General features: G+C 46.1%; 1 protein-coding gene across 1 annotated transcript; it reads right to left on the reverse strand.

Moving 5' to 3' along the window:
* Positions 1–559: 559 nt before the first annotated feature.
* PRDX6 (peroxiredoxin 6) lies at positions 560–13861 on the reverse strand. Its single transcript, XM_032318256.1, has 5 exons — positions 13657–13861; positions 9160–9316; positions 4132–4278; positions 3084–3230; positions 560–1516 (listed from the first exon to the last, which is right to left on the reverse strand). Exons 1-5 carry the CDS (start codon positions 13749–13751, stop codon positions 1388–1390), a joined length of 675 nt encoding a protein of 224 aa, XP_032174147.1. The 5' UTR covers positions 13752–13861; the 3' UTR covers positions 560–1387.
* Between the last annotated feature and the right edge of the window lie 532 nt (positions 13862–14393).

Genomic DNA, 14393 nt, shown 5'->3' on the forward strand with positions numbered 1-14393 from the left:
GCATTCTTCAGGATATTGGGTAACGGGAATTTTCACTCCATTCCTAAACTTCCTGGTATCACTAGAATTTTACATGTGGAGAATCCAAGGAAACTAAAGACTGAATGACTCATTTAATACCTGGCACCAGGCATCACCTTTTATATTATCAAACTCAATAAAAATATAAAGGGCTACAGGCAAGAGACGACCTCCAAACCCATGACATATTAGCACGGTCTAATCAAAGTCTGAGAGACCATGAGCTCAGGGTAGTTAGTATCCTTTCCAGAAGAGCGCAGATGTACTGGTCTCAAGATTAAGCCTAGTAATCCAATTAAGAGCTCTTCACAGTGGGAGTCACAAACTCAAGGACCCAAGGGAAGCAACAGGAAGGAGCAAAGTGGGCCAAGAGTTGTGAAATCCCTTGTTCGTCCGTTGCTCCTGGACTTTCATTGTATGAAATTTTATGTATCTGCCTTTGGAGAAAAGTACCAATGCCAATTTAGGAAAGCAAACCTCTGCCCTGCAGGACAGAGTCTAAACTAGTGCTTCAAGACGTGACAACAGAATCCTCTGCTCCAGTTTTAATAAAGAATTTATTTGATGATTCCCAAAAGGCAAGAGTCAGAAAACAGCCCCACCCGCCTCACTGCAAGAAGTGTTCTAGAATAAAACATTTGCCATCATCATCTCCTCTCTTCACGAGGTGTGCCCTTGCTGGCATCCATAAGCAAAGAGCAGACTGACAGACGGAAATACTTTGTATGAAAGGCACAGGGCACCAGGTACACCTCCCCCGCAGGCAAGCCGCCTTTCTCTTTTGATAGAAATTTACCGAAACATTTTCTTTATAGCAAAATACTTAAAAGATCATTCCCCTATTTATCCCACTTGTTATCTCCTGAAAAAGTAGAGAATTGAAAGGTTCTCTGCCCCTGCTGTGATCCAAACACTGAACAGGGAAGATACATCTGGGTACGCTCAAGTTTTGGGGTCGTACACACGCTTATCACAGAGGACTCTGAACCTCAAGTTCTGGGTTTGATCAGAACAGCTGAAAAACAGAAAGTCATTCTATGATGGAGCAAAGCAGGCTTTTTTAACACCACCTCACTGATCCCAAATCCCGTAGAGATCCAAGATCCGAGCCTCTCCTATAGACCGTGTTTCAAAGAGTCAGCAGAGGAGCGAGCTAAGGTACACGCACGGAGTTGAATGCTGGTGAAGGCACAGAGTAAAGGATCCCGAGAAATTTTTAGTGCCATTTTCATTTAATAAGCCAGTAGTAGAGCAACCTAAAGACCTTGGCTGTGATCACACCAGGATGTTTTTATGAAGAGTTGCAGGAGAACACGATTGGCAGCCGATATCGTCTGGCTCACTGAGCGAAGCCAACGGCTGGAGACTACGGCTGGGGCGTGTAGCGGAGGTACTTCTTGCCCGAGGGGAGCTCTTTGGTGAAGACTCCTTTAGGGAAGATTTTTTTGGCTTCATCTTCAGGAATGGTTGGAAGAACCATTACACTGTCTCCGTCCTATTCAAAGACATTGAGAAATGGTGAAATCTGATCTTAGGAGGGAAGCTTTAAAGGCGAAGAGTTGACTTTAGAAAAGTGGCTACAAGTGCTCCTGGGAAGAACTCAGTATTGGTTACTCTCTCCCCTGAGGAATTTTGTTTGCACAGGGTGACATTTTTGTGAGGGAACTATTCCCTATGTTATCAAGTAGTAGTCTTATTTTAAACCCAGTGATGGCTTGGCATCACACTTTAAAATGTTAATTCTAAGTCCTTATTGCTGTGCTGTGTCAATGATTTCCTGACTCCGCGCTCATCCCCGGCTCCTCACCCCACTTCCTGCTCCTCCTCTGTCAGGCACACCCTGGCTCTTCTTCTGTTTCTCGAACCCACCAAGCTTGCTTTCCAGCTCTTCCTGCTGCCAGCAGTGCTCTTCTCTCATAAATCCGTGTGACTTGGTCCCTTGCTGTGTGTCCTTCCCAAAGGTCCCTTCAGAGAAAGGCCTTCTTGACAGCCACCTTCCCACCCCCGCATTCCCATTCTTGCCACCTCTGCTTGATTCCTCTGCCACACTCACTGTCACCTAACACACAGACTTGCTTACGGTTGGTCTCCACCCACTGGAGTGTGAGCTCTAGGAGGGAGGGGCTTCTATTTACATTTCGATTTATACTGTTTGAGGCTATATATCCCAGTGCCCACTGCCCCGGCTCAGTCAACACATGTTCGGTTGGTGGATATACAGAGTGTAAGTGATTTGCCTGTCAGGAATAACAAAACATAACCTGGTCTTCAGGTTAGCGTATTTAAAAAAAAAATGCAGCTACATGAAGTGATGGTGGATATTCCTGTCCTACCTTTTGCAGAAATCCTAGGAATTAAAAATTTATGAACAAGATTTCAAGAATTCTACACAAGTTTAAAAGACCGAATTAAGCTTAAGAGAAATGAAATGCTCCGTGACATTAATACACCACAGCGTTTTAAAGCCATGTCTGAAGTGGCCAATCTAAGTCTAGCTATAAATATTCTGCCATCATTTTGCTAATTTGGGGAAAGAGTTAAAGGTTTTTATTTTATTTTATTTTTAAGATTTTATTTATTTATCAGAGAGAGAGAAGGGGAGAGAGCGAGCACAGGCGGACAGAATGGCAGGCAGAGGCAGAGGGAGAAGCAGGCTCCCCGCTGAGCAAGGAGCCCGATGCGGGACTCGATCCCAGGACGCCGGGACCATGACCTGAGCCGAAGGCAGCTGCTTAACCAACTGAGCCACCCAGGCGTCCCGAGTTAAAGGTTTTTAAAAAAAATTCTCTTATTTTAAAAGGCATCATTCTGACCAATTAACTTGATCAAATGATCTAGAAGTTAGGAAGCCAACATAAGGAGTGTGCACTTTATATAAAATGTCAAAAGATTTTGACAATGGCCTCCAGCAAATTGGAAACTCAGCCCTGAGAACTCCAGCCAGTGTGTGTGCATGTCAGAAAAAGATCCCCAGGTAACAATGACCCTGAAGACAGCCACTGAGAGATCAGCCCCTAGGACCTTACAGACAGCATGAGCACCAGCCCTTTTAACATCTTTACCTTCCAATCAACCGGGGTGGCAACCCTCTTTTCCGCGGTTAGCTGGAGAGAGGTAATTACTCTGAGAATCTCATCAAAGTTCCTGCCGGTTGTCGCTGGGTAGAGGATGGATAGCTTCAGTTTCTTGTCAGGACCAAAAATAAATACCTGCAAAGCACACAAATGCATAAATAGAGGAATTCTCTTAAGTGTTTTGATATTACAGCCTCTCTGAAAGTTCAGCACTCATTAGAAATGTTCAAGGGTTTTAAAAAATATATAAAACAACCCTCTACCCACCCCATCCCGGAACATCTAGGATACAGCAAACTGTTAATCTTCGTGGCTGGAGTTTAGATTACTTTATTCTCCAGGGCTTTTTTTTTTTTAAGATTTATTTTTTATTCTTTATTTTTAAGTAATCTCTGCACCCAACATGGGGCTTGAGCTCACAACCCCAAGATCAAGAGTCACATGCTCTACCGACTGAGCCAGCCGGGTGGCCCCCTCCATGTTATTTTTCTGAACTTAGAAGGGCATTCTATTGGCTCTGGCTGTCTCAGAACACCTGATACTCAAATTGAATCCAGAAAGGCCCTGGGAAGGTATTATGTTACCTGGGGATGATTATCTTAAAATATACTAATGGGAGTTGATCCTCGTCCTTAAACAGTTGTACAGTTTTGCAGCTGAGGGACTAAGTTTGTTCTCTAGTGGGTAAGGACAGAACAAATAGAAATTCCAAGCCAGAACTCCCTTATGGGAAAGGGGACAGCCCACCCCTTTGGAGAGGGCTGTCAGGAGAGCTGGAGAAAAGATTCCCCACTTCTAGATGACATCTTAGGAGAACTACTTATTTTACGCAGATTTCCAAAAGCTGTCAAATTCAGTGACTTTAAAATTTAGCTGAAAATTTTACTTTGCATTAGCAGTACAGATGCTCAGTGAGATTGCCGCTAATTTATTTTTGCAATCAGAGATATTCCCCTATTTTCCTGGAGCTGGTGCAAGCACTCAGACGAAGAGCCTGGCCAGTCACGAGGACTCCAGGATGGATTTCCCCACTCACCACACGTGCTGTCACAGGCATGCCCTTTTCGTCCTTCTCCGCCGGGTCCAGCATGCCTAACAGGATGGCGAGGTCCCGATTCTTATCATCAATGATGGGGAAAGGTAATGTTTCTGTGGGCTCCTGACCATTGTAAGCATTGATATCCTGAAATGCAGGTGAGAGAGGAAAAAGAAATCTAAACCAAGCACATCTTCTGAATTCAATCAGTTAACAGCTATTATCTTGCAAGATAGGGAAGAGGACCACAATCGTAATTTACTCTAGGCAATTTGAATAAGAAAAATGAATGAATAAACACCCCTTATCCCAATCAGTCACTGACAGAAAGAACAGTGTGGTACAGTACTTAGGTTATAACTGTAGACCCTTTTCATAGCCAGTTCTCTTAAAAATTGGCATGCTTTTACTGCTTGAAGCAGCAAGAAAGAAGGCAGCAGAGTTGAATACTGTAGAGTTAGATCCCAATCCAAAGCACCACCAGATTCCAAACACGTAAACACCATCTGAAATAAGGGGTTCATTAAGTCCATCAGTTCATTTTTTTTTTTAAGATTTTATTTATTTAGGGGTGCCTGGGTGGCTCAGTGGGTTAAGCCTCTGCCTTTGGCTCAGGTCATGATCTCAGGGTCCTGGGATTTAGCCCTGCATTGGGCTCTCTGCTCAGCGGGGAGCCTGCTTCCCCTTCTCTCTCTCTGCCTGCCTCTGCCTACTTGTGATCTCTGTCAAATAAATAAAAATCTTAAAAAAACCAAGATTTTATTTATTTGACAGAGAGAGATCACAAGTAGGCAGAGAGGCAGGCAGAGAGAAAGAGGGAGAAGCAGGCTCCCTGCTGAGCAGAGCCCGATACAGGGCTAAATCCCAGGACCCTGAGATCATGACCTGATGGGGAGGCAGAGGGGCTTAACCCACTGAGCCACCCAGGCACCCCAAATCCATCAGTTCTAGAAATAATGCCACATGCATAATTATTATAGATAATTCTATAGATCTGGTCCCTGCCCGCTAAGCACCCCGACCCAGACACAACACTACTGGAAGGCAGATTATTAAGAAGTGGGGAAAAAAAAAAAAAAATCACAAAGCAAACCCAAGAATAGAGCTAAATATATATACTTTAAGGACAAATAACAGGTAAAAATTTTTATGGGTAAAAAAGGCAGAGACATCCACACAGAAACAAGGCATTTCAGGTCTGAACTGAAAGACGATAATGTACGCTCCTCCCTACGCTGTTCTCTCCCCTTAGTTAACTGCACTCGTTCACTTCTACTTTTCCGGTCCCTAGAAGCCTTTGGGGGAAAAAAAATCCAGCTTCATTATTTGATCAAGTGTCCATATGGCACTCCAAGTGGGGCCAGCAGTGTGGACGAGTAAAACACAGTTCCTGCCTTCAAAGGAATGTCTACTCTGGTTCAGACGACTCTCCTACGAAGTCGCAGCAAATGCAGGGCTATGACGGGCACATGGCAGACTGTGAATGCTGAGTATACTAATGTCCCCATTTACAGGTCTGCTGAGCTGGCTGAGCCGTCAGTAAAGACTGACCCCGGGGCCTCGGAGGATGGATGAGCTCTTCACAGGTTAAGAGGAACAGTACTAATGAAACATGCAGGCAAGTCTGAGCATAAAGAATTGAAAAAAGAGCAAGTCCCTTAGCTGGGTAGTTTTAGAAGAAGCAGAAAAGAGGATTTCAAGTTAGAATGAGTTCTATTTATTATGGAGGGCCTTGAAAGTGAAGTGGATGATGTGGCTGAAGTCATGGTAGTCACAGACTCTTTAATTTCTCCACAGAGACGTGACAGGGTTAAGAGTCATATCGAACTCTGAAAAGGGTAGCTACACATTTTGACATGTTCCTTAGATTTATTATCTTAGCTTCCCTTTTCTTGCCACCGGCTCCCGACCAAGTCATCACACCTAAAAATGATCCATACGGATTCGTGCGAGAGGCACCGCGAAGTTTCCTATTTAATTAGCTGAACATCACTGTTTTTGACAGTTGGGACGTGTCTCCTATTGAACGCAATCCCAACTGGGGAAATTCTAAGGCAGAAGCTCACCAGCCAAAATGCTTTAAGAGATGTTATACAAGAGCTCTTCCTTCAGTGATTTTTCGATTTAACAATCGCTATGCCATCAATTGTCAACACTGCCACTTGCCCAGTGGGTATTCCCACATCCATGAGCACCAATGAACCACATACTTTGCCTTTGTTCTATCCTAAATCAGGCTAATGCCTGCCTTCTAGCACTTAGCATTGCAACAGCATTGGTGTGAGGTTCCAAGGGGCCACTGCCATCGTTTTACAGCAGGACAATCCTGAGCAAGTCCCTCTAGCTCTGTGGGAGGAAAAGGTATTCTCAGTGGCAAACACCAGGGCACAAACCACATACCTCCAGGGCTATTCCTGGAAACAAACAAGAAACGGCCCGTGAGATCGCTATGGAAAGGCAGCTGCTCTTCACAGCCAGAAGTAAGGCATGAGAAGGAATTCTACCCTGAGACAGCAATGTGCTTCTCTTTTCTCCTGCTCTGGTTCTTCTCTCAGACACGGAGATCAATGAGCTAAAATAAAATGGCCAAGGGATGCAGCCCCAGGTGGCCAACTCCCAAGTCGGGACATCTTTTATTCAGTTGTACAGCGAAGTGCTTGGCACAGTGCGTGGCACATGGTCCATCCCTCCGAGCTGACCTATCAGCCTTGTTCAGTGGCACATCACAGCGAAGCCATCAGAATGTCCTTCAGTTCAGCCTAGATCACCACATTTATTGGGCAAGTACATCCTTCGTTGCAAGTAGACAACTCCTTCAGTTCCTGCATTCTACACCTACAGACCAAACAACTAGAACGTACCGGGCATCAAGCACGGTTCAGCAGTGCACAGAACGGGAGCCTGCCTGGCCGAGCCTCTACTCTGCTGGGTGCGGACAAATGACCAAACGAAGCCAGCGATGTGCAGAGCATTTTCTTTTAGATGGTGACAAGGGCTAAGGAGAAAATCAAGCAGAGGGGACTAGGGAGTGTGGAGCAGAGTTATAATCTTAGATAATGAGGCCACGGGAGGCTTTAATGAGTCAAGACCAGAAGGATGTGAGGGCAAGCCACAACCTGGGTAGAGAGTCTTCAAAATAGGATTAAGGATAATTTTAAGGTGGAGGAGATGAATTTACTGATGACTCAGACATGGGTATGGAAAAACCAGAGGCATTAAGGATGATGCCTGGATTTCTGGCCTGAGCAACTATGAAAACACAGTGTCCGTTTTCTAAGATGAGTAAGACCTTGGATTAAGAAAAAGATGGGGCGCCTGGGTGGCTCAGTGGGTTAAGCCGCTGCCTTCGGCTCAGGTCATGATCTCAGGGTCCTGGGATCGAGTCCCACATCGGGCTCTCTGCTCAGCGGGGAGCCTGCTTCCTCCTCTCTCTCTGCCTGCCTCTCTGCCTACTTGTGATCTCTCTCTGTCAAATAAATAAATAAAATCTTTAAAAAAAAAAAAAAAAAAAAAAGAAAAGAAAAAGAACCCCGTGTTAGACATACTAGGTATGAGATGATGGGACATCCCAGGGAAGAGGCTGAGTTGGCACGGGTTGTATCGGTCTGGAAGCCAGGAGAGTCTAACTAGAGATGGAAATTTGGGAATTACAGCATTTAGAGGTGAGTGGATGACTTCACCAACAGGAAAGGTGTAGATAAAAAGAGAAGGCATCCATGAAATGTGTCCAGGGAAACTTCAGCATAAATTAGGAGTTAAGAGATGGAGCTCAGTCTGAGAATAAGAACAGCTACAGATGTGGTGTCTGGAAGCCGAGAGGAAAATGTTTCAGGATATAGTGATCACTGGGTTAAAGGCTCCTAGCAGGCCAAGAAAGAGCAGGGCTAAGAACCAAGCATTGCATTTAGCAAAGGCAGAGGTCACAGTGTGGTCTAAGTCAGACTTTCAGATTATCAGTGAATCTGAGGGGCGCCTGGGTGGCTCAGTCAGTTAAGCATCTGCTTACGGCTCAGGTTATCATCTCAGGATTCTGGACTGAGCCCATCATGGTGCTCTCTGCTCGGCTAGGGGTCTGCTTCTTCCTCTCCCTCTCCATGTTCTTGGTGCCCCGGCCCCCACAATAAATAAAATCTTAAAAAAAAAGAAAAAAAAATCAGTGAATCTAAGGTCACTTGTACCTTTACCTCAAAAAAACCAAGATACTTATTAACATCTCAGGAAACAACAGCTGTTGGTGAGGATGCGAAGGGGGAACCCTCCTACACTGTTGGTGGGAAGGTAAACTGGTGCAGCTACTCTGGGAAACAGTATGCAGATTCTTCAAAAAGTTAAAAAGGACTACCTCGTAGTAGTCTGGCAATTGCACTACTGGGTATTTACCCGAAGGATATAAAAATAATGATTCAAAGGGGCATATGCATCCCAGTGTTTACAGCAACAACGTCTACAACAAGGAAAATATGGAAATAGCCTGGATGTCCACTGACGGATCACACACACACACACACGACTATTACTCAGCCATCAAAAAGAATGAAATCTTACCATCTGCAACCATGTGGATGGAACTGTAAGATATTAAGCTAAGTGAAACACGTCAGTCAGAGAAAGACAAATACCGTATGACTTCACTCGTAAGTGGAATTTAAGAAACAAAACAGGAACACAGGGAAAGAGAAGGAAAAAATAAAGTAAGATAAAAACAGAGAGGGAGGCAAACCGTAAGAGTCTCTTAACTACAGGGAACAAACTGGGGGTTGCTCAAGGGGAGGGAGGTGGGGGAATGGGTAACCTGGGTGACAGGCATTAAGGAGGGCATGTTGTAATGAGCACTGGGTGTTCTATGCAACTGATGAATCACTGAACTCTACCTCTGAAACTAATATACTGTATGTTAACTAAAGTGAATTTAAATTAAAAATTAAAAAAACAAAACAAAACAAAAAAAACCCAACCCCAAACCAAGCTACTCTATGTAATTTGTAACTTGATCTATAATTTCATAGCACATGCCAATTGGTACTATACCTTGCTCCAGGCAAGATGGTCTTCAACACTGTCTACTGAAAGGGCAATCATCTTAACGTTCTTCTTGGCAAATTCTGGTGCCAGCTTTGCAGCTCTGCCAAGCTCCGTGGTACACACGGGGGTAAAATCCCGGGGGTGGGAGAAGAGAATGCCCCATCTGAAAGGAAGGAAAAAGAAGTCACAACTTCACTGGAGAAGATCACACACAAATCCTAGGTCAAAAAAGACTTTCTTTTTTAAAGGAATGTGCTTATGAGGACAATTACTTTTAGATTTCTGTTGAGGAATGCTCTGATTTTCTTACTTGCAGAAAAGCCCAAGTTTAAAGCCTAATTCAATCAAAGATATGAAATTCCACATGATGTATGTCTTAAAAGACTCTAATTTAAGGGAGTCGCGTCCTTTAATAAACTACAGGGCCACCCTGACTCTTTTCAGCTCATAAAATCTGTGCTACTCATACCAACAAACTTACTGAAGTAACTCCCCACCTCCCCGCCCACTTATTCACTTCTATTTATTTCCTAGGCACGGAGATCCTGACATTCAGCTTCAACAATGGACGTCCCAATGTGCCCCAATCCAAACAAATCCCTGATTGCAATAATAAGCAGGTTATGTAATCTGAAATAAATAGGCTTCTATCCCCTATTTATATGTAAAATAGTAAAGTTGACACTTGGCTTCTTTGTAGTGAATGGATATAAAAACTTTTGTTAAATCGACTTTACTGACCCAGCCTGCCGAACAGGACACCCGACCTCTGCTCCCTGACAAAATAGTTTTGCTCGTTTCTGTTTGCAGTTTCTTTTTCTTGTTTTAGACTGTGGGCAGAACGCTGAGAGCCTACAACAGATTTTTACAACTACAGATTCTTAGGTAAATCCTACTATCCAAATAATCATCATTAGCTAAGGTAAAACTCTGTATGTATTTTAAGCACATTTCAAGCTAACAGTCACCAGGAACTTTTGGACTACACTTTCCCTCTCCTCTGCAACAGAAACTACTCCTCTGACTGAAAAGGAAAATTTAACACTCGGTTTTCCACAATCCTTGCTGACATTAAACCAGGATTCTAAACTACAGATTACTAAACGTAGCCTAGATGTCAAGCTGACCTCTCCAAAGTTCGCCAAGTTTCCTGAAGCACAGAGACCAAAAGCAGAGACAAGGGTACCTCCTCCGTCCCACCTACATCTGCCACTTGGGACTCCCAAGGCTTCAGGAGAGGAAAAGCCTTCCCACAAAAAGGATAGACGGCAAGACTGGGAAGAGAGAGGTAGTATTTTTAAGATTCTGGAGGATTGCGGTAGGTTTACTTTTCTATAAAGGGCAGTAAGAGGGACATACATCTTTTGAAAATAATCTAGGCATGGGTAAAATCTAGGTCTTAGATTCTGCAGAAAAGATCGGCTTAAGTGTCAGATGAAACTCAAGAGAAAGTCTCCAGGAGCTGAGAAAAAAATAAACAGGTGGGGCGTCTGGGTGGCTCAGTCGTTGGGCGTCTGCGTTCAGATCCGGTCATGATCCCAGGGTCCTGGGATCGAGTCCCCATATTCGGTTCCCTGCTTGGTGGGGAGCCTGCTTCTCCCTCTCCCACTCCCCCTGCGTGTTGTGTTCCCTTTCTCCCTCTGTCTGTCTCTATCAAATAAAGAAATAAAATCTTTAAAAAAAAAAGGTTGAAGAAAAATAAACAGGTCATTTCTTCCTGTGTTGTTAATGGTTGATGAAATTTTAAGTGATAGACATGTGTGTCAGGAAGGTTTTTGCTGAATCATGCTGAGGAACTGAATTTAAGCCACTTCACATCCCGCCCCCCTCAGAAGCCACACTCCAGTTTGCCAAATAGGATAACTCTCCAGACTGTCTTACTACAGCACGCCTTCCCCTCCAAGTCTCCTTACTGTGCTCTTAAGAGTAAGAGTAGTGCTCGCTTCGGCAGCACATATACTAAAAAAAAAAAAGAGTAAGAGTAGTTCAATTACATTATCCCATTTGCTTCCTCATTTTCAAGAAACAAAAGGTTTCATCCTTTAAGGGAAGGGTCCCCACTCACCTCCGGAGAACACCAGGAGAACATGCTTTGTTTGGTAAAAATGTACTGTAAAGCAGCTGCTTCTACTACATACATACAAAAATAGTGATAAAATTCACCAAATGCAGCACCCAACCCCCTTAGTTGTTTCCAACTGTCAGAGGTAGGGCAGATACCTGTAATGTTTGAAATTATTTTTTTTTCTCCAAAAAAGCCCACCTGGATCAAAAAGTACCATCTGAACTTAGATCATGCACAGAACAGAGTTGAGAAAAACTGTATTAGGCAAAATCCTTCTGTTGTAATTATACAGAGAGCTCAAAATTCTTTTTGGGGTAGGGGAGGGATCATGCCTGATCAGAGGCAGCCCTTGTATTACTACTTGTTTACAGATGCAGGTGTTTTTCTCATCTTCCTCCTGGTGGCTCCCTGAGAAGGTACCACTTTCAATGAAAATCAAGATAGATCCAGGGGCCAATAAACAACAAGAAGAAACCCAAAATGTAGGGTTAAATAGTTGCAACATTTACAATTATTGGCACAGAACGTTATTATTTATCTTTAATCTATACAATCTAAGAGTTCCAGTAAGATTTTGCTTGTATGGGGGTGAAGGCTACAGATGGGAATAGGAAGAAACATAGATCTTGAAAATCACATGGACTTTTAATACCTAGATTACGAGATTGGACACAATCTATATATCTGAGGTGTCCTCCTACATTTAAGGTCTGAATGTTCCATTTCTCTTCTTTTTTTTCTAGCCCAGTCCTCTCTTTCACAAAGCTTAGCTTTTCCCATAATCAGAGGCTGGACAATGGATTTAAGGATTTTTAAGGCGATGTGTAGGCCTAAAATGTAAGAATCTCTCCCAGATTCTCTGCATAACTCCACCGAGTTACTAACTAATCTCATAAACTTCCCTCTGTCTATACGCACATATACTTGGATGCTGTGAATAAAAAGTATACAAATTATGGAGAATTGTTAAGCCGTACAACCTCACAGTGCAAAACCGACACACACACAAAAAGCCAGGAACAGACTCATAAATACAAAGAACCAGTGGCTGCCAGAGGGGATGAGGGGATGGGTGAAATAGATGAGGGGAATTAAAAGGTACAAACTTGCAGTTATAGAACATCTAGTCATGGATGAGGAAAGTACAGCTTGGGGAACAGAGTAACATCGTAATGCATGGTGACAGACCGTCACTACACTCACTGTGATGAGCACCGAGTAGTATACCAAATTGTGTAATTATTTTGTTATACACCTGAAACTAATGAAACACTGTGTGCCAATTATCCTTCAATAATGTAAAAAAAGGGAAAAAAAGGAAAACCAGCGTGCTGGGACTGCTGCAACTCCAGAACCGTAATATAAGGACACATCTCTGGGATGTTCTCAGGTTAAAACTTGAAAGCTTGCTGACTCAGGAACTATAAAATGTAAAACCAGGGAACACCGATTTACTCCTAGTCGTAACGGTACTGCCAGGCCTGATTTGGCTATCACCAGCAAGGCCACGTGCGCCCAGCAGGGCAGCAGGGGACAGGAAGCGGTGAGGGGCACACACTGGGAAACAAAAGGGTCTCCAAAGCCGGGAGGTACACGCGTGCTGGCGCCCCAAGAGCCTGCGGCGGCGGGAAGGCAAAAACGGGCCACTGCAACGCAGCAACCTCAGAAAGCCCTCCCCCGCACCGTGTTGCAAGTTCTGGAATGAAGGACACACCTACAGACAGAGTGTTCTTGGTTCCTCCCAGAGCTGTTATCAAATCATGGTCCAGCCACTGCAGGAGGCTCTGGACAACAAGTCCTTTAGCCAGTTATTTGGCAGCTGGTGGTTTTAAATGTACGTTTTGTGTCGAGAAGCCTGCGAATGCCACTGCCGCAAGCGGGACTTCAGATAACGCGCTGGGCCGTTCCGAACCTTCAGCCAGCAGGAGTGTCCTCAGACCGTGGCCTTTAACACCCACCTTCCCCCGGGAGCAAATTCCAGAACGGAAGGAGGGAGGGAGGCGCGACCCTGGGCACGAATCCCGGGACGTGACCGCGGATGCCGCCCTGCCCTCGCCCCCGCCGGGCCTCGGCCTGGCCGCGCTCCTTGGCACCGCTTACTAAACCGAGTGCGATAGGCAACCAGGCCTCCATCCGCCCCGGGTTCCCCGACCTGCGGGAACCCAATTTCGTTCCCCTCCCCCTTTCTCGCCGCGGAGCTCGCTCAGCCACGAGGGGGCCGCAAGCGGGAGCGGATGCGGTGGCCGGCGCCCAGCAGCGCTCGCCCGACGCGGGGCAGGGGCCACTCGGCCAGAGGCACGTGCAGGAACCGCTGCGGGGAGGAGGCGGGCGGCGAGCTGGAGGCTGAGCGGGAAGGGGGACCGAACGGAGAAGAAATAGGGAAGGCGCCTCCGCGGTCGGGCGTAACCCGACGGCAGGGCTACGAGGTGGCCACTTACGAGTCTCCCAGATAGTCGTGGAAACGGATGCGGCCGATGGTAGTATTGGCCTCGAAGTTGGGAGCCTCGTCCCCGAGAAGGAGACCTCCGGGCATGGCGGCAGCGGTGACGCGGGAAGACGAGGACGAGCAGCAGCGACAACCACCCGCTTGCCGGCTCTGGCGGTGTAGCTGTCGGCCGCAGAGTAAGCGCGGCCGCGAGGGGCGGGACGAAGGCGGAGTGGGCGGCGCCAGAGGCGGAGTCTAGGTGGGCGGGGCCGTGGTGGAGCTAGGGGCGGGCCGGGACCTGGCCGCGGGCTGGGGGTCACGAGCCGAGGTCCGTGCGGTTGCGAGGGAAGGTCCCGACTGCCCGAGCGAGGGGCGGGGCAGGGGTGGGTGAACTCTGGGCACCGGTCGCTGCCTCTGAACCTTCCGGGAGTCTACTGGCACCGGCGCGCGTCTCCACTCACGTGACGTGGGATTCGGGGACCTCGCCCCCTGGAGGCTTGTGGGTGAGCAAGGTTTGATCCTGCAGTGCGTCTGGGGTCTGAAGGTGAAAGGAAGCAGCGGAACGCGGTAGAAGGGGAACCCCAAGGCAGAGAATCGGGGTGGGGGATGACGAATCCGCGGAGATCCTTCTGTACATTTACGCTTGGTTGTCTGACCGCTCCACTTACCCCTTTTTAAGTGTGAGCTTCTGGAATCCTGACCACCCCAACCAACCTAGCCATCGTGAACTCTTTATCAGAGGATGTGGCA

This window comes from Mustela erminea, chromosome 17, assembly GCF_009829155.1.
Source record: "Mustela erminea isolate mMusErm1 chromosome 17, mMusErm1.Pri, whole genome shotgun sequence".
Lineage (NCBI taxonomy): Eukaryota > Metazoa > Chordata > Mammalia > Carnivora > Mustelidae > Mustela > Mustela erminea.

Coding starts and splice junctions, on each gene's coding strand:
- PRDX6 (XM_032318256.1), bottom strand. CDS start 13,751: ATGCCCGGAGGTCTCCTTCTCGGGGACGAGGCTCCCAACTTCGAGGCC. Junction 4,279..9,159: donor ACCATCTTGCCTGGAGCAAG/GTATAGTACCAA, acceptor CCTGCATTTCAG/GATATCAATGCTTACAATGG. Junction 1,517..3,083: donor CCACCCCGGTTGATTGGAAG/GTAAAGATGTTA, acceptor GTCTTTGAATAG/GACGGAGACAGTGTAATGGT.